This window comes from Malaclemys terrapin, chromosome 5 (assembly GCF_027887155.1).
Source record: "Malaclemys terrapin pileata isolate rMalTer1 chromosome 5, rMalTer1.hap1, whole genome shotgun sequence".
Taxonomy (NCBI): Eukaryota; Metazoa; Chordata; order Testudines; family Emydidae; genus Malaclemys; species Malaclemys terrapin.
In genome coordinates, this window is record NC_071509.1 from 5,354,590 (window position 1) to 5,373,823 (window position 19,234).

A 19,234-nucleotide genomic window follows, 5' to 3' on the forward strand; every position below is an offset into this window, starting at 1 on the left:
ACACTAAATATTTAAAAAATTCAGAGAAAGAACTGGGACAAAACCGGGATTATAACATTTACTATCTGTTTTCAGGAAGATTAGTAAACAGATCGGTACACTGATTAGAGGATATACTCTACCTGACATTCTGAAAGGCATGAAGATCTTCTCATTGGTATCAGGATGTATGATGGCCTACAAAACAATCAGCAAATAGACATGGTGAAAGCATGGAAGTGGCTGGCAAGCACCAAAGAGCCTGACCCTTCCCATTATGTACAATCTGTTTAATCGGAGAGCAGAGAGACACACGTACGTGTCTCTACAGCAGCATAAGCAGCATGCTGCACGTGGCTTTTGCAGCACAGATCAGTGGCCCATGACCATTCAGTAGTCTTCACAAAAGCCTCCTCCTGCTTATTGGTTTTCTGCTCCTTTAAAAATTCTTGACATAACTGAGTGCTAGTGAGAAGTGACAGGCTGACAACACTGGAGACAGAAGTATAGAACAGGTACATAATGAGCAGTAGCAATGTCCACAAAGAACACACATCAATGTGCCTTAACCCTGACCTGGGAGGTACTACCTCTAGGGACAAGAACAGAATTTAGTCTCCATGGCCCACTCTATCCTTGGTGTCTCTACCAAGATCGCTAACAATGAGGCCAGCTTTGTTGGTGGTTTTGTAATTTGGACACTCAGACTAAATTCACTGTACACAAGACACTAACAGCCATTAGATAGTAATAAGTCATTGTCAAGTGGACTAAATGGGAAGCAGCAGCCTAAATCAGTGCAATGTAGCCCTCCTGTCCTGTGTGTAGGTTTGAAGTTTTGACACAGTAAAGTTTTTGAAGATTAAAAAAAAATCAGTTCTAAGCAAATGTTCAGGACAGATTTTAAATTCAAATTATTCAGAAGTGTTACTCAGCTCTCCTGCAGTAAATTGAGTTGTTCAAAAATTCCTGTGATTATAAAATTAAAAGCATATTTTCTGAAATGACAGGTTTTATTTAACTCTTCCTGACTTTATACACGATGGGTTCTACTCAGAGCCCCCACTCCCACTAAACCTACATGTATATAAGGGTGAAGATTCTCTCAATAATCTAGAACAATAATGAAAGTTCTCTCCATTCACACGTATGCATACACCAGCTTGTAAACCAGGTCGAGGCAAGCATGGACATTTGCATGGAAATCCAGCAGAGCCTGATCATGTTGTTGCCAATTGAAAACATGATTGTATGGTCATCTGGTGTTAGTGAAACAAAGAATTCTCCAGTAAAATCTATCGGCTATCATAATGATTCATTGCACTACTTTTTGGGCACAGGAGAAGTTCAACCTTCATGTCCATCCAGTTCTTAGCCAAACTGTAGAGACTACTTACAAAGGAGCCAACTGTGGTAGTTTTGTGCTATGGACACCTGTTCATTAAGAACTGGACTGAGACCGCCAACTTATTCTATCCTACAGCCGCCCATAAAAGTCACCTTTGGTCTTTCTCACCTTAAGCAGATAAGGACCAGATCTCCATATGAAGCCAGTGAGGATGCACCAGTGTTAAAAACTGGTGTAAACAGGGGTGAGAATCAGTCTGCTAGTCTTTTGGGATTGTCCAGGGGAAAGATATGACAGAGTTTTTATTCTTATGGAAGAACTGCCAAACCAGTTAATGGGAATGTGGAGACCAGGAAAACTCTAGGCCAGATAAGTGGAAGAAAACGAACACATAAAATTATATATGAACACTAAAATAAAATTAAAACTCTTGGGGGATGGGGGGAGTTATTTGCACATGCTATTTTATATTGTCAGAGAAAATGTAACTGAAAAACCATGACAGAGAAAGGAGCACCACCTTTTTCCCATTTAGGAAAAACAGAAGAGAATAGTGATATTTTAAGAAGAATAAAATATTTAAAAGGTTGTTACCTGCTTTATTTTTTGAGCTCCCCAAAGCTAGAAAAATAAAAAAAATATTAGTTTTTAAAAAATCAGCACAGAAGAACCCACATTAATCCTCTGATCTGTTACATTAAAGGAACAGGGAGAATTGCTCTAAGAACTTTCCTCTGGATGTCAGAGACTGTTATTTAGGGCCCTATTCTGTCACCTTTACCCACATTGAATAGTACCTTATCAGAGCCAGTAGTTCTACTGAAATCAATGACACCACCTGAAGAGGAAGACACTGCTCAATGTAAGACAGGATGGCAGAATTCAGACCTTATATTATAAGCTTCTGAGATGAGGAACACTGCCCTCTTTACTCTTTTGTGTACACATCTGAGCATATGATTAGCACAATAATACCTTGAATGAGCTTCCAAGACTCCCACTGAAGTCAGTGGTCATTGGAGTGCATGCCACTCTAAGGTGAATAAACACTGCAGTGAGGTATTTGCAAACATTCATTCAAATACAAACGGTGCATTAGCCTCAACAGGATGAGGGGCCCAGTTTTCACTTTTCCACAGACAATTGTGCAAGGAAAATCTTCTTCATTGAAGAATGCTCACTGTAAAGGAAAGTGCCATGAATATTCATAAAATACATGTTTTTATTATTGATTGTAGCACACAAAGGCCCCAAATCAGAGGCAGGGCCACATTGCAAAAGTCTCAGTCCCTGTCCCAAACAGCGTACAATCCACTTTATGACAAAATGAAACAAGAGGATGTAACAAATAATTGAAAGGAATGGGGAAGGAGGATGAGAGTAAGAGAGAGAAAAGAATATTCAACATAGACTTGTTTTGTGCAGAATTTGGTGGTTCAGTCATTTAAGGTATGGAATTTTTTAATGTAAAATATAGGATTTTGCCACCCTCTCTCACGTTGGGCTTGGTCCTGTTCCCATTCAAGTCAACGGAAAAATTCGCATTGACTTGGTGCAGGATCAAGGCCCTTGAGGAGTATGTTTCAATGGGAATATTCATGGAGTAAGGTACTACCTCCAGGTGAGGAAGCATAGTAGAAATTGGCCCATAGCTATCAGCAGTCCCTATTACCTAGTAATTATTTACATCCAGATCCCAATCTCATTCACAAAGGTGTAAATCTGGAATAACTATTGATGTCCGTTACTGCAGTATTTGAGCCCCTCACAATTTTTACAGGTTTCAGAGTAGCAGCCGTGTTAGTCTGTATCCGCAAAAAGAACAGGAGTACTTGTGGCACCTTAGAGACTAACAAATTTATTAGAGCATACAGAATGCATCCGAAGAAATGGGCTGTAGTCCACGAAAGCTTATGCTTAATAAATTTGTTAGTCTCTAAGGTGCCACAAGTACTCCTGTTCTTTTCACAATTTTTAGTGTATTTATCCTCACTACACCACAGCAAGGTAGGGCAGTTCTATAATCCCCATTGTACAGAGGCGAAACTGAGGCACAGAGAAAGTAAGTGGTTTGTCCAAGGTCACACAGGCAGTGTGTGGCAAAGAAAGGAATTAAACCAAGATGAATTCAAATCCCAAGCTAGCATCCTACGCACTGGACCATGCAGCCTCTTTAATACAGCATATACAGAATGGTATAAAAGACAATAACTGACCTTCAGAATATTAAACAAAAAACACCTTCAATCAAAGAGGAATTCTACTGTTTTCTACCTCTTCTAAATGCATTATACAGCAAAGACAATGTATTTCCTGGCATGACTTTAGGCATGGGTGCAGAGAACTGGCCTTTAGCATCCCTGTTCAGCTGACTCTGTTTTCAAATGCACTAGTGAAAAAACAGTCTATGAGAAGGAAGGACAGTTTCTGAGCAGGTTCCATGGGCATTTTGGTCAAGGTATCTAATTTCATTAACTGGTCCCAATATTTCTGCATTTCCTTGCTGCAGAGCAAATATTGTCAGAACGCTGGATTATCCCATCGCTTCCCAGAAACAGACTTTACAAGATGCACCTGATGAGTCACCTAAAGATTCTGCCAGCTCATTTTCACTTTTTTTATCCTCTAATTCATTTTCTGTTTTCAGCAAGTCTACAACATTTTCCCAATAGATTCAACCCTGGGAGTAGTTGGTTTTGCCAGCCGGTGGCTGGCTGCTGACAGCAGGTCTCTGTTTTAGCTAGGGATTCCATTCACACTTTCTCTGGCCGTGTTAGAGATGGAGGGCCAAATTCTGATCTCATTTACCCTACTGTGAATCCAAAGCAGCTGCACTGAAGTAAGTAGAGTTATCCCAGATTTATGCTTGTCTGAATCAGCCCATGGTTTCTAAATAAGGGGCTACTTTTGGGCAGTCTCCTACCACAGGTGTTCCTATTTCCCACAGGAGTTACTGTACATTAATAACATAGAATTATATACTATGTGTCACCATTCAGAGCAACCGCACCTGAATTTCCCTTTCCTGGTGCAGCAAGGTCACCCACTCTAGGCTCCCAGATCCTCAGCTGTCCTCTCTCTTGAGCGGAGACCCACATTTCTCTCCCTCCTGACCAGGGTTTTTCCAGGCTGCACAGTTCCCTGCTTACACTGAGAGTTCCCCAGAAAGTCAGACTGCCTAAGCAGGCCTGCTTCGCTTTCTGCACAGAGGCTATAAACAGAGTAATTGCCCACAGTTATCACACCACTCTTTCTAAGCAAGCACATTTATTCTTAAGGGGAAAGCACGACAGAGAAAACATATTGAAACAATAGAAGAACCTACACACAGGCTAATAAGCTTACCAGAGATCACCCCAACTCCAACAAGAGCTCTGGCAGGTGTCAATCCTTCAAACCCAGGGGCTCTACTGTGGCTACAAGTTCGTAACACCTTTTGTTCAGAACAAGAACACCCATGAATCTGTGAGTCTCTCCTTTATATCGTTTGGGCCTCTGATCTTGCCCTCATGTAACAGGTGACGAGCAGACAAAGGTTCCCTCCTCAGGGCAAAGCTTCTAAAAGCTGAATTTTTGCACAAATGGAGGAGATTACATTTGCATACACTTCCCCCTGGAGATTTCCTGGAAAACCCACTTCACTTTAAAAGTTCGTTCTTGTCTGGCCATTGTTTCAAATAGTTCTTTGAAGCTCTTAACACTTCCCAGGGTTTACATTAGTCATGACTGCCCCCTAGAGACATTATGTGCAATCCCAAAATAATACATAACCATCTGCATTTTTAATACAATGTACTCCCAAAGTACTTAAACTTAATCCATTAAGGTTTACCCAGAATATTGCAGGAAATTGCCATACCTGTCACACTAGCCACTTTGCAGTTTGTGTCCCCTCCAAGTGTTTGCTACCCCTCCAGTTTTGATATTAATAGCAAATTTGCTCAAACTTGGATTTACACAAAAGAAACATCAAGTAAAAAAAAAAAAACAAAGCCAGAGCAAACCGAACCGTTTTTAAAAGACTTCACTTTCTGTGCAGCAACCCAAACAGGCAGTGGCAGACAAGGAGCTCAACCTATGGCCATTGAAACTTTTTAGGATGACAGGTCTGCCTCCTGTTTCACTGACAAACGCTTCACCACTGCGAAGGAACTGGCTCCAGGGGCCATTTGCAAGTGCTCCAAGATTATAGTCGAATCGCTCGCAAACTAGTTGATGACAAATTAGTACTTTTTAATCCATGATTTCCAGGTTTCTATTTTCCCTTCAGTTCCAAGAGCAGGGACCCTACTACTTTGAGACACTACTTTGAGATGGATGCACCAGCAATTTGTGTTAAGAACAGGAACATGTGAACGTAAGACATCCCCAGGAGTTTCTACTGTGATTATTCAAAAGTTGGAGGGGATAACATCCAAACCCATCAGATAATTGGGCTCCCTGGAGACTTGGAGAAAAGGATCTGAAGTTGCAGAGAGCTGCTCTGCAGCTGTGGTCCTACAGAGCTTAGCAGCAGATAATGAAGCCGGCTGGATGCATCCTCTCTAGCAGTGCCACAAAGCTCCACGAACCCCGGAGTGCAACCACGCAGCTCTCCTGCCTACTGACTTCCTTAAGGCTGGATGTCTCTGGCAGCAAGGCTTTGTCACAGGCTTGGAAGACCCAGAGCACAGTGAGGAGACACAAACCCAAGTAACCCCAGGGGAATGGTAACTGATCTTTGGTTAAACAGGAGCATTACTCACTTGGGGTTCGTTGTAATAATTGGGCCGACACATTTGCCCTAATTGTGAGCCCAATTGGATAAAGTACATAAAAGTTCACAAAATGTCACAATAACCTAGAACGACAAATGCTGAAGGGCAAAGGTATGAAAAGGAGACAAAATAATTAAAATTAGTCCAAACATAAAGGCCTACTAACTAAAGTAACTAATGGACTGTGTTAAAAATCATGCTTGATAAATAAAAAAAGTGGGAAGAAAAAAATCAGCGAACCAAAATTCATGCGTCAGAAATGGCCTAATTGGTGGACAAAATAACGAGGGGATGGGCTATTCCACCCACCATTCCCTTTGCAAGACCTTAAATTAAGAGACTTTAAGGAGAAAAATTGACTACTGCTTCACCATCATGGTTGCCACCCCCATCACCTCTTGGGACCCCAGGCCTTCGTCATCCTGATCCTGAGACATGTCCTGACCAGACTGGGACAGAGAGAGGGTCCCAGATGACATCACCACCTCTACCAGCTCCAGCTGAATCCCAACCACCACCTGGGATGAAACAGGATCCGACTTTAAAAACAGCAGCTCCAGCCCATCTCAACTCACTTCTTCTCTCTTCCCCGGCAGGACCGTTATTACTGCCTTTGATACCATCTAAGAGACTGTCTGACAAAGGGGGGTGGGAGAGGGGTTCCTTCTAAAATTCTCTCCGGCTAAAGGGAAAGGGAACAAGGGATGTTGTTCAAAAAATAAAAGCCTCAATACTTTCCATTTCTTTTCATTTTAACTGTTTTTCTTTCCTTTCTTTATCTTTAATAAAAAAAAAAGTTAAAAGGAGTTTGAATGGTGTATTTACCATGGCACTAAGCAAGCTGAAGTCTCTATACCAAACCCCAAACCTTGTTTAACATTGTTTAATGTGGGACAGTAACTGAATTATGTTTATACCTTTAGCCCATATATTGCACCTAAATTAATACAAGTTCCACTGTATAAGAGAACACTTGGAAGTAACTCTTCAATTAAAAAATATAAAGGATGCTTCAACCCCAAACCTATCTGTTAACAGATCGGATTGTAAAAATATGAGTGTTAATTGTGCAATTTGAAGGGAATAATTCTCCTTTCACTAACTGCAGTAACATGTAGAGTCCATGGATCTGAGAGTGCATTATTTTCTGTTCACATGCTGAAGACTTGTCTACTCTAGGAAACTTCAGCAAAAATTTCTCATTGTTGCTCAAATCAGAGTTAGTAACACTGGAGACCGACTGTAGATGAACTGCCAGCCTGCATAAGCAAGGAAAGACCCACCCTATGTAGGCTCAGAGGATACATGCTTTAAATGCTGCAAGCAGTCCATCTACACTGGAATTGGCAACAGTGATAAATCTTTGCAAAAATGTCCCTAGTATAGACAAGGCTTAAGAGTGAATCACTAGAAAGAAGTGAGTAATTTTTAAGTAATTGTCTCTGCTTCTCTGGACAATGACATAAAAGTCTCATTTGGAACCCTGCTAGCCTCTTTCTTGCTCTAACAGGAGGTTTTCTCATCCTTTCGCAAGATCCTGCCTGCACCCACAAAACTTCAATGCTAACGAGATAGCAGTCTGGAGTTTGCACCCAGTCAGCAAGTGCCAGTTGTTTCTCACTCTGGAAACTGCAAAAGATTTACTAAAGCAAAGCTCGGATTATCTATCCCACACTGAATTCCGAGTGTTTCAGCACAGCGACTGGAATGTGTGATACATCAGGGCTTGCTTTATGTACAAGAGCATCTCCTGTCATTGTTCTTTTTCCCAACCCCTTAAAAAAACTGTTTAACTCCCAGCAGGAGAAATATTGTCCCTACAGGGTGCTGCTCACTTTGCTTTGGAAGTTCACTGAGAAATATTTCAAGCCGACAGCAAGGACCTGCTAAGAAGTGGTTCTGTTTAGTGCTAGTACATACATTAACGAATCAAACAGGACATCAGTGTTGTCAAGTGGTTAGAGTCAAGGGGTCAAAAGGTGCCCCAGGTCTGCTAGAGAGTCACTATGGCCCAAACATTCAAAATGGGGAAAGGGGGTGCCCAACTTGAGAGATGTAGTGCTTAATACCCAGAGATGGTTAGCACCTGCAACTCCCATGGACTTCCATGTGGGTTGCAAGTGCTTAGGACCCACCGAATTACAAGGAAATTCATGGGAGTTGGGTGCCTGACTTACTTAGGCTGGGATTTTCAAAGACTCCTAAGGTATTTTGGTGTCCAGCTCCCACTGAAGTCAATGGGAGTTAGGTGCTAAATAGCTTTGTGGATCTGGGCTTAAGTGTCATAGCACCCAAGTTTGAAAATTTGGGCCTTAAGCTCTTTGCTCTTGAGTTATCCATTTATAAAATGGCCCTTCTGGGGATTGCGACAGGCTTCACGGATGATCTTTTATAAAGCTGTTATAGACATCCTCAAATGGAAGGTAACGCAGGAATGGAAAGCTTTGGTTATGGTCATTATTGTCGGTGGCAGCCAGCAGCTGTCAAAGGTGGACTTCAATTTTCAAGGGGCATTTGTGTGACATAACAGGGCACAATCCAGATCAGTGGGGGGCTGTGTCACCCTCACCCTGCAACCTTTGGTTCCTTACAATGCCTTGCTGCAGTAGCTCCCACCTGGGCCGCTCACAAACAGCTTTCCAGCAGCAAAGCCACACACTGAGTGTCTGTGTGTAACTGCAGCCTGCCAGCTACACCCTGGCTCTTACCAGTCTTGGTTATGCAGCAGGACAATCCCAGTCCTGGATCTTCCTCCAGAAATGTCTGTCCTGTACTGCCCAGCCCTCTCCTGGACAAATATATTAAGTTCGTTATTCCTTTAAAGGAATAATATGACAGCTTATTACCTTAAACAGTTTCCCAGATTCTTCAACTTAAACACACTGGATTAGATAAAATAGCAAAGCAAGTTTATTAACTATATAGAGAGAGATATTAAGTGAGTATAAGTAAAGATGCATAGAAGTTAGAAATGGTTATAAGAAAAATAAAGATCAAACGCTTACTAGTGCCTAATTTAACAAACTATATTAGATTCAAGCAAAATTTCCCACCAAATACTTCCAGTAAGATTACTGACCAAAATCTTCAGGTCAGGACCCCTTCCCCCAAAGTCCAATGGCTGTTTCCTTTTGGCTTCTCAGGTACAGAGAATGTGATGAGCAAGGAGAGAGAGAGAGAGATGCGTGCTTTGGGGTGTTTGTCCCTCCTTTTTATAGTTTCAGTCCCCCTCTTGAAAAACATTCTCAGCTGAGAACCAGAATACTGAGAGTCTATGTGGAAGACTGAGAGTCTATGTGGAATTCCTTGCTGTTTTTTTCCACCTGTTTGAACTTCCTTGGTTTTCCCTTCCTGTTTGATTACTCGGTTTACTCCTTAAATGCTCATTAAGGCAAGCACACATTTCTCCGTTTAGGACAGACCTGTCTTCTGAATAGGCAGGGCTGTGGGGTTTGGAACATCTGTTAATAACATTTTACAGGGGAATCTTATAATTTCACATACAATGTTGCCACATATATCTTATCAGGACAATACTGACCAGCAAATTATGAGTTTTCCAATGATACCTTACAAAGCATACCTTGTACAAAGATTATTACAATAGTGTGCAGGGTGTGAATATGGGGCGTATTCTGTCACAACCTCTATTTTGTTACCACGTCACAACTGGTTCACCATGCTCCTGAATTTTTTTTCTCGGTCTTAAATCAAAAAGGGAGATATGGACTGGACAGCCTTTTCCTTCCCACTAGCCAATGGAGCAGTGGTTCCTACAGGGCTGTATGTTTTCAGGTGCTTTCATGTGCATCAAAGCAACAAACCCCATCTTAGAAAGGCAGAGGGAGTACTCCTTTCCATGTGTCAGTACTTGTCTCTCAGGACTTATCTACCCGGTGAGGTAATGTGCACTAGGGGTGTGATTTCTAATGTGCACTACGGTATTGCGCACTAACTGGTCCATGTAGACCCTGCTGGTGTGAAAAGTTCCCCAGTGTGCTTTAACGTAGTGTTCTTTAAAACAGTACTACGTGAAAGTGCACTAGGGAACACTGACTGCACACCAGAGAGTCTACGAGACTGGTCCCCAAACTGTGGGGCACAACACCTAGGGGGGTGCAGAGGAACGTTCAGAGGGGTGCAGCATGGCCCGGGACAGCCCCGCAGGGAGGTGGGGTGGGGAGGAAGTGCTACCCAGCCCTGCTCTGACCCCAGCCCTGCTCTGCCCCTGCCCCTAGAAACTCCTGCCAGCCAGTGATTCTCTGCAGAAGACAATACCGTCTTGGGGACTGTGTTATCTTTCCTGCCTATGTGTGATGAAGCTGGGTGTGTGCGCACATGTGAAAGACGGCAGCCTGCCCATTCCTCTCCCAAGCCTGCTCAGTCTTTGCCCCCTCCCCCATCAAGGAAGCCACACTTGCTCTGGATGGTGGAAGATGCCCAGCAGGAGCTGTGGCCCTTCTCCATTAGAGGGAAGAGTCACACATGGAGCATCGGGGTTGGGAGTGGGGTGTTTACACACATAGAACAGTGGCTGTTGGGAACTAATTTTCCTGTCTGGGATTCTGTTTTGGTGGAACTGATTTTAGGCATTGCTTCCAGGTTCTGTTCGCCACTCCAGTACGGACGGGGCCAGAGTGTCATAGTTAAGATTAAAATGCAGGAGAGAGGCGCTCCCAGTTCTGTCCTCAGACCGTTAGAAAACCTCCCTCAAAAAGAAAGGGAAGCAATGGGAGACCCAGTATACAGCCTTCTGATAAAATGTAGGTAAGAAATAGCGGATTGGAGAGGGGAAGAGTACAGTTTACTGCAAATGGACCTCTTCGCTCTTCATCCACAGTGGTAAGAAAAGTTATTATTCTCCAAAAGGGATGCGGTTTAGCCTTCAATAGAGTCATTGTTCTCTGCTGTGTCTGGGAAAGCATGAGTGTCTCTTCCTGCTGCTAGCATGATTGAAGGACGAGCACAGTAATAAATATATGCCCATTATACTGGTGAGTCTCTTTTCGCCTCACTGAGCCTAATAGGGAAGAAATGAAACAGTTTCAAAACAACAAGTTGCCAAAACTGCATTTGGAAAGGCTCAGGCGTGAGACGCGACAAGGGACAGGCCAGAGCGCATGCTCAGCCAGTGATCACGGGACGGTATCTCTCTCCCAGACCCAGGAGGATGCATTTCAAAAGCTCACATTTCTCTCTTGCTGGGGCGCATTCAATTTCTTTCAGTGACACACTTGTGTTAAAGGGGTGAAGATTTCCGGTTCGATGTCCGGAGGGTGGTGGAATGAAAAATTAAAAAAAAAAATAAAAAGGTGAGGGGAAAGGCTGTCTCTTCGTTATCTCAATGTCAAGACACTGCAATGATGGGTGCATGAGAAATACATAGACATTTCTTTTCAATTTATATTGCCATAGCTCCCACAATGTGCTCAGTTTCCTACAAACATATAGAAAACACAGAACCTAGAATCATAGAACCATAGAGTTAGAAGGGACCGCAAGGGTCATTTAGTCTAACCCCCTGCCAAGATGCAGGATGTGTTGTGTCTAAACCATCCAAGACAGATGGCTATCCAGCCTCTATTTGAAAACCTCCAGTGAAGGAGCTTCCACAACTTCCTTAGGCAGTCTGTTCCATTGTCCTTCTGTTCTTACAGGTAGGAAGTTTTTCCTGAGATTTAATCTAAATCTGCTACGCTGTAGTTTGAACCCATTGCTTCTTGTCCTACCCTCTGTGGCAAGAGAGAACGATTTTTCTCTTTTTTATGGGAGCACCAAGCTCCCAATCTAGGGTTCTGTTTCCACAGACACACACATGTTTAATTTGAGAAGAAAGATGGTCCAGTGATAAGGGCACTAGCCTGGGACTTTGGAAACCTGGGTTTATTGCACTGCTCGACCACAGACACCCTCTGTGATCTTGGAAAAGTCACTTAGAGCAGGTCTACACACCATTTTTTGTACTGGTTTACTTAGCTCAGTTCAGAAACCAATATAGTTAAATTGGTGCAATGCCAAGCATGGAGGTGAATTTATGGAAATAAGTTAAGCAACATAAGCATCTTTTTATGCCAGTATAACGCATCCATACTAGGAGGTTGCACCAACATAACTTGGTACAAAAAAAACTTTGCAGAATTAAGGTGTATTTCGGCCTTTATCTTGCAGGTCCTTGTGTGATGCAGGGTGAGCCATGTACAACTGTCGTACAGCACTGTAACTTACACTAACACTGTGGCTCTTTGTTCTCTCCACAAGTAGAAGCTGTGGCACACCGACAGAGGGCAAGAGTGAGAGGAAGGATGTTCAGCAAGAATATAAAATTGCCGCAAATACTTTCATGGTCTGTTTTCTGTCTGTCTTGTTATTTAGTCTGTAACTAGGTGTTTGTTGTGCTGGGCGCTGCATTGATCCTGACTGGGACCTCTGGATGTGGCTGTCATACAAATATTAAATAGCAATAATTTACGTTCCTGGCTGATGCCAGAGCATGCAGACATTCTCATAGAGATTTATTCAAAGGAAAGGGACACCAGGACAAAAAGGCGCAATGGGATGGATGTGTTTTGATGAACATACCAGGTAGGTTGTTTGGGGGAAGTGATTCTACTGGTTTGTTGTTACAGTTGGATAGCTTTTAGCACAGAAAGATGAAGATGTGGGCCATTTCAGTAACAAAGTCTAGCATCATGGGGAGGTGGGGTGAAAGAATGCTGCAGTTCTTTAAATTAATTTGCGAAAAAGCATTCACAGCATTGATTCCCTAATTTAGTCCTTCAATAGGAGACCTTCTCCCTACGTTTTACAGTGCCTGAGCAATACTGTCCATGTCCAGTAAACACTGTACGTTCCTTGGGACAAGCACTTGTTTTTCCTGCATTGCATTTTTGTGCGGCACGGAGCACAATAATAAAAATAGTAAAGCAGCTGTGTTGTCAAACAAGGATTCTTTAAATCTCTCCTGTGTAGCTGGTAGCCATCAAGTACGGCTTCTTTCAACTTTTACCACTGCTGACATGCCAGCATCAATCTGTTCTTCCAATCTGTGCTGGTCGGTTGGTCAGGTTGGAAAAGGGACTCTTGCAAATAGAGGACACAGATGCAGTTCTACAAATTAGACAAATGATGCAAAGAAGCCTGGGGAAAAAGGACAAAAGCCACATCATAATGTCTGCAGTTGGTGAAGCTTTTTGGTTTGAGGATGTCTGAGCAGCAATGTTCATGGGCTGCAGAAAAAGCCACTTTTAAGTAGTATGCAGCTTTATTCAGTCCACCAATATTTTTGTGACGGCCGTTCTTCTTCAGAGAAGTATTTATTCCTTCAAACGAAAATGCTTTTGTTCCAATGGAGGCTCCCCACAGGAGGCAGTCTGGGAATGGCCGCTCTGTTTAAAATTGGATGCGTTACGGTCTGTACCTTCTGCTGCAAATTGGCTCCGAGTGCAAGTGTGTGTGTCATTTTCATCGATTGCCTTTCAAATATCACTAGCCACCAGAGTTTCATGCTAAAATCCCGATCCCACCAGCGGCCCTCCAAGAAGCCAGGGGGAAATCTGCAAACAAAGAGTTCACAGGATTGGGCACTTTACATGTAACATGTTGCCTCTCTCTCACTGCATAGAAGCTTGAAATGAATGCAAATGAAAAAGATTTTGCCAACTCACTAATGGGACTGTTTAAACTAGGAGCTGAGGGAAAGCTGACAGGTGCCAAGGAACACTCAGGTGGGACAAAAATCTGGTAGGGCTCTCAGAGACACAAAGGTATCTCTGTACACAGAGAAAGATGGAACAGATGTCCCATCAGCAAGGATCACACCACTGTCTCTCTAAGCTATTAGACAGGTCTATAACTCTCTACTGTTCATTCCTAACAGGCCTAAGAGACACATCAGGAAGCCTGATTCTCTAATTGCTTCCCTTTTTAACTTTTCAGAATACAGTTTTCATTCCCAAATTGATGCCTCTTGCATCAAAACATTTTCAGATATGTTATATTCATGTATCTACTTCACGGCAGAGTTCAAAAAAAAAAAAAAAAAAAAAAAAAAAACAACAACAACATACCAGGCAAACCCCAAACCACCCACTAGATTTTTTTTCCCCAGAAAGAAAAAGATAAATTTTTGTAATGTAATTATTTAGGAAGTTTTAGCAGGTTTACAAATCATTGCCATGTAAATATCTAAAGTGTTAATCATTACAACATTGAGCTGATCTTTTTGCTTCGAGAAACATTATGCAGTAATATAATCATCAGATCTCTCTGTTTAACAGAGTATTATCATATTACAGAGTGAGCCTCTTTCTGCCACCCAAGCTGAGTTATTTCTGGGGATTTTATTAAACTGAGTGAAACGACTGACTCTACTCATATTTATCAAACCTTGCATGCCTGTCGAATGTTAACATTCAAAATAATTGGACAGGTGTGCTAGGGGAATGGGGGGTTGGCAGTATCAAAGTACTTTTATTTTAGTACTGAATAAACAGTACCTAAATATCTAAGTATTTATCTGTCTAAGTATTTATCTGTCCTCTGTCAATTTTGCTGGGTACCTAATTGATGCATTGAGTTTTTCCATAACAACAATCTCCCATATGTTTTGGAACCATTCCTCTAATTTTTGGCTATTTTTCTTTTCCCATGAGAGGTTATCAGTAGTCTAGCAACTACTAGGAGATGAGATGCATTTTTCACCTGTTTGAGTGTGTCCATTTTCCCTAGGAAGCCCCTGGGGAAAGGTTACAATCTTAAATTAATGGTCATTTTGGTGAGCAGGAAAGCAGATCTATCGTTCCGGATCAAACAAAGAGGGTAGGAGGAGTAAGTGAAGTCAACGTGAAGTTGAAGACAACGAGGATGAGGTTGTGCTGTGAGGAAAAAGGGAGCGCAAAGGAGTCAGAGAGGAAGATGGATGGGGAGGACTCAGGGGCAGTAAACGATGGCTACATGGAGGGGGAGTGGAGATAAGAGGCAGGCGGAGTGTTGTTTGAAGAAAAAGAAAGAATGGTAAGGGTTGGAAGCAGCAGAAGAGAAGCTCTACACCTCACCTCACTCCTTTGCGGACTACTTGAGGTGGAGCATGTGAGAGGAGAAGAGGTCACTGTGAGAGTGCAGCTGCAGCGACAGTGTCAGGAGAGGGGATCCAAGGTCCCTGTAAGTGCCAGGAGATAGAGGGAGAAGGAGACCAAAAAAACATGGATGATGGTGATCTTTGAGATGCAGTGTGTGCAACCACTGGGTATTCCGGAGGGAGCAAGAGAAGAGGAGGACAGGGAGAAGACTTGAAAGGGAAGGGCTGGAGGTGGTGATGGGACAGGGTGCAGGAAATGGGACTGGAGGGGATGGAGTCTGGGTCAAATATTCCACAGAGGAGGAAGTGGAGGTGGAATTTGTGGTGGTGAGAGGGGGTGAGGAATGGGGAAAAGGAAGGGGAGAACAAAAAGGGAGAAGCGTGGAGATGGCGGATGCAACTGAGGAGTGGGGAAGGGAAGCGGTGGGAGGAAGGGATGACAACACAAAAGACAGGTATCAAGAGAGCGAAGAGGGAGTAGTGGCAGAACATGGTTAGGAAAGAGCAGCCTATGGGGTTGACAGGAGCACATGCTCAGCTAATGCAGACAAGAGCAATAGAACAAATAATGGAACCAAAGACTGTATCATAATGTATATGCCCAGAGGCAGAGTTAAGGCTGGACATGGACTGGAACTGTGGCATTTCACCAGCTTTTGAGCACTTCAATTTGCAGCTGTAATACTTTTTACATAGATAGTTCTACTTAAAAAAACAAAAACAAACAACACCTGAGCATTTCTTCTTTTGTTCCTGGATCAGCTCTGGCTATTTGCTCTGCCTGTAAGAGGGCTGATTTTGTGCAAAACTCTGGCTGGTTTTCTTGCATTTTCTAGAGGATTTCTAGATTAAGATTACCCTGGTTTCATGCTATTGAGCAACAGCTGAGCTTTCTAAAATAATTTCTTCTGAACCCAACAAAGGCTGTGCTGCAAGGCTGTGAACCTTTCCCCTGAGGATAACTGGGGATGAAGAGTGTTTACTCCAGCATCTGCCTCGTAAGGAGGGTCATGGCAAGCAGGGGCAGAGTGCAGGTAAGGGGGCTAAGGAAAGTCAGTTCTGGATGGAACGGTCCATGACTGGTCCATTTCAGAAGGCTGAATCTACGTAGAAGGAGAAATCTCTCTTTAAAAGCCCTGCCAAGGAGGTAATAAATGTATTGAGAAAATATTTGATGTTACAGAGTTTCTGATTGTCTTTTACACTTACATTTTTCGTGTACTGGAATTGTTTCACCAAGCAATGAAAACAAACTAAGCACAGTTATTATGCCTTTGGCTGCAGACGGGGAATCCTTGGCAATAGCCACTAAATGGAAAGAAGGCAGTTTTGGATACTGGCAGGGTTAGCGTAACACAAAACTGAACACTAGCTAGAAAAAGTCAGGTGGGATATTAATTTAATGGCTCCCTCAAAACAAGATGTTTTCTGGACTAAGACTTGATAGTAGGTTTTTGCTGGGACGTTTGAACAGCTGATAAGGGTTTCACAGAAGTATTAGTTTATCTTGTAGGACTTCAGCAAGCCAGAGATATCTACTCTTTCAACCAGTTTTGCACCCACCGTCTAGAATTTCATCTAGACCTCACATCCCTAGTTTACTTATGAAAATGTCATTTGGGACTGTGTCAAAAGCCAAAAGTGCATCCCCCTTCTACTAGGCCAGTAACCATGTCAAAGAAGAAAACCACACACACTGCAGCCTCACTTAGGTGTCCAGACACCTACCTCATACCTAAGCCCCAGTGAGATCATAAACCAGGACAAGATAGGTGGAGGAGCCGTACAATGTAAGTGCATTTATTTCAGTGAGGCTATATCAGCAATTAATGTGACCCCTCAGAGAAGCAGGGTTTATAGACAACTCTGGCTGCCAATACATGGACATAGTGATGTGCCTGGTGAGAGACTTCAGATTAGTGAAGAAAGCAACATATTTTTAAGGATCTAGAACTAGCAAAATACACATTTTGTGAGAGCTGGGGAGGGTATTGATGGTGCTGGTGGTGAATGTTATTCTTAATCGACACAATTCTTTAAACTCAAATGTTATGCTTACTTTTGATAACAATTTTTATTTAACATGTTTACAGGTTTTTAAACCACCTCTTGTGGAATTTTGCTCAGCAAAACTTTTTAAAATGCCTCAAAAAAAAAAAAAAAAAAACCCACAAAAAAACAAAAATAAAACACCTGTCAGGGATGGTCTAGGTATCCTTGGTCCTGCCTCAGTGTGGGGGAAAGGCCCAGAGGACCTCTCTAGGTCCCTTCCAGCCCTACCTTTCTATGATTTCTATTAAATTATTAGTATTAATGTGACACACACCAAATTACGATGCCCAATGCCAAAAAGAACATGGAATAGCTAATGTAAGACATCCAGTTCCTTCCAGAAGTAGCATATACTGGCATTACAACGAATGACAGATGAGATCCCAGCACTGTGACAATCATCAGCTGTACCATCATTAAGGACTTATTTAAAAAAAAGTAACACTTACTAAAAACAGATCAGCAACAGATGATAATTTGTGGTAATCATGACAGTACAAACCCAGGAAAGTACCAAACTGGTGATTGGCTACAAAGACATACATGAAATTTGTTTTTCCTTCAGTAAAGTAGTTGTCCATGCACAAGGAGGAACCCAGTAAACAACTGCTCAGATGTATTACCTCTTTGTTAGTGACTCCAGGGGGTAAAGTCCCATGTTTATAATCCTCCAACAACTGCACAGCGTCTTTAAGACGACTCTGAAAATACATAAAACAATAAAGCATGATCAGTAACATCTGTTCTGCACTGACCACGTTAGACTGAAGGCTCTGAATCTAGGTTACAGGACCACGTGCAAGTCTTAAAACACACTTCTTTATGCAAGCCTCAGGATAGGTATATTTTTTATATATACACATACACATTTAGCACATGTATCTGTATTTGATTTATATTATCAGCTTCTTGAGACAGGGACTGCATCTTCCTCTTTGTTTGTACAAGTATCTAATAATTATGTGGGATACACAAAAGAACAAGGAATGCTGGCACAAACGGTATCAGAAAGTCTGTTCAGCTGAAGTCTTCTTAATTAGCGTGATAAATCTGATTTACTATCTCATGAAGGAGGCTGGATTTATGATGCAGCTAGGGAAATACTTTTTTGAAGACAAAATGACCTACTCAGGTGCAATGGACAGTGCATTTATGAGGAATCAATTCATACCTTGCACCAAACTCTGAACTCCAGACACCTTCAAAACACCCACTGAAGTGAAAAGGAGTTTTGCCTACGTAAGGACTAAAGGACTGAAAAATACGGTAAAATAAATTCAAGCCCTCAAGAACTGCAGTAAGAGGCACTAGCCCATATAATTAATCTGTATTATTAAAAGAAAACACACACACACACATATATATATACACACACACACACACACACACAGAGTGGTCACCCTTAAAAATTCAACATCTACCAACAATTATTAAACAGCACGTTTGATTCTGATCTCAGCTACATCAGTGTGGAGCAGGATAACTCCACTGAAGTCAATGCTGTTTCTGCCCTCAAATGGGTGTACCTTCATTGAAATCAAGGCAGTTATCCTGCTTGACACCAACATAAAGGAGATCAGAATCAGGCCCCATATATCTGAGATACAATAATATTTTCATATACTTCAGAACTGATTTAACTGTGCTATCTTGGGTACCAACATGTGGTAGCTGTTGGCAAATGTTGGTATTTTAATGATGACCACTATATTGTCTATATACATATTTGGGCCAGATTTTCAGAATCAGTGTTGGCATCTTTCTGCTCCCACTGAAGTTAACGAGAGTTTGATTGCTGAAGTTAATGAGATCAGAATTAGGCAAGAGCCGAGGCCTTTTGAAAATCCCACCCCTTATGCACAAGTAAACACATACAGAAATAAGCAACTTCCTCATATTGCACTAAAAGGCAGTTTTTAAATATCTCATGCATTCAAATTATCACAAGTATTGATATTCATGTATTGTTGAATCAAAAAGTCCCATTGGTTCCAGAATATATACCCATATTTAAAGGGGAAG

The 19,234-nt window shown here is 42.1% G+C and overlaps 1 protein-coding gene across 1 annotated transcript in view; it reads right to left on the bottom strand.

Moving 5' to 3' along the window:
• Positions 1-19,234, bottom strand: part of SFXN5 (sideroflexin 5) — a 171,635-nt gene that overhangs the window by 122,214 nt on the left and 30,187 nt on the right. The window contains exons 3-5 of the mRNA XM_054028792.1: positions 17,836-17,913; positions 1,922-1,948; positions 123-177 (exon numbers count right to left, since the gene is read on the bottom strand). Coding sequence (XP_053884767.1) covers positions 123-177; positions 1,922-1,948; positions 17,836-17,913 — 160 coding nt within the window. The remainder of the gene's footprint in view (positions 1-122; positions 178-1,921; positions 1,949-17,835; positions 17,914-19,234) is intronic.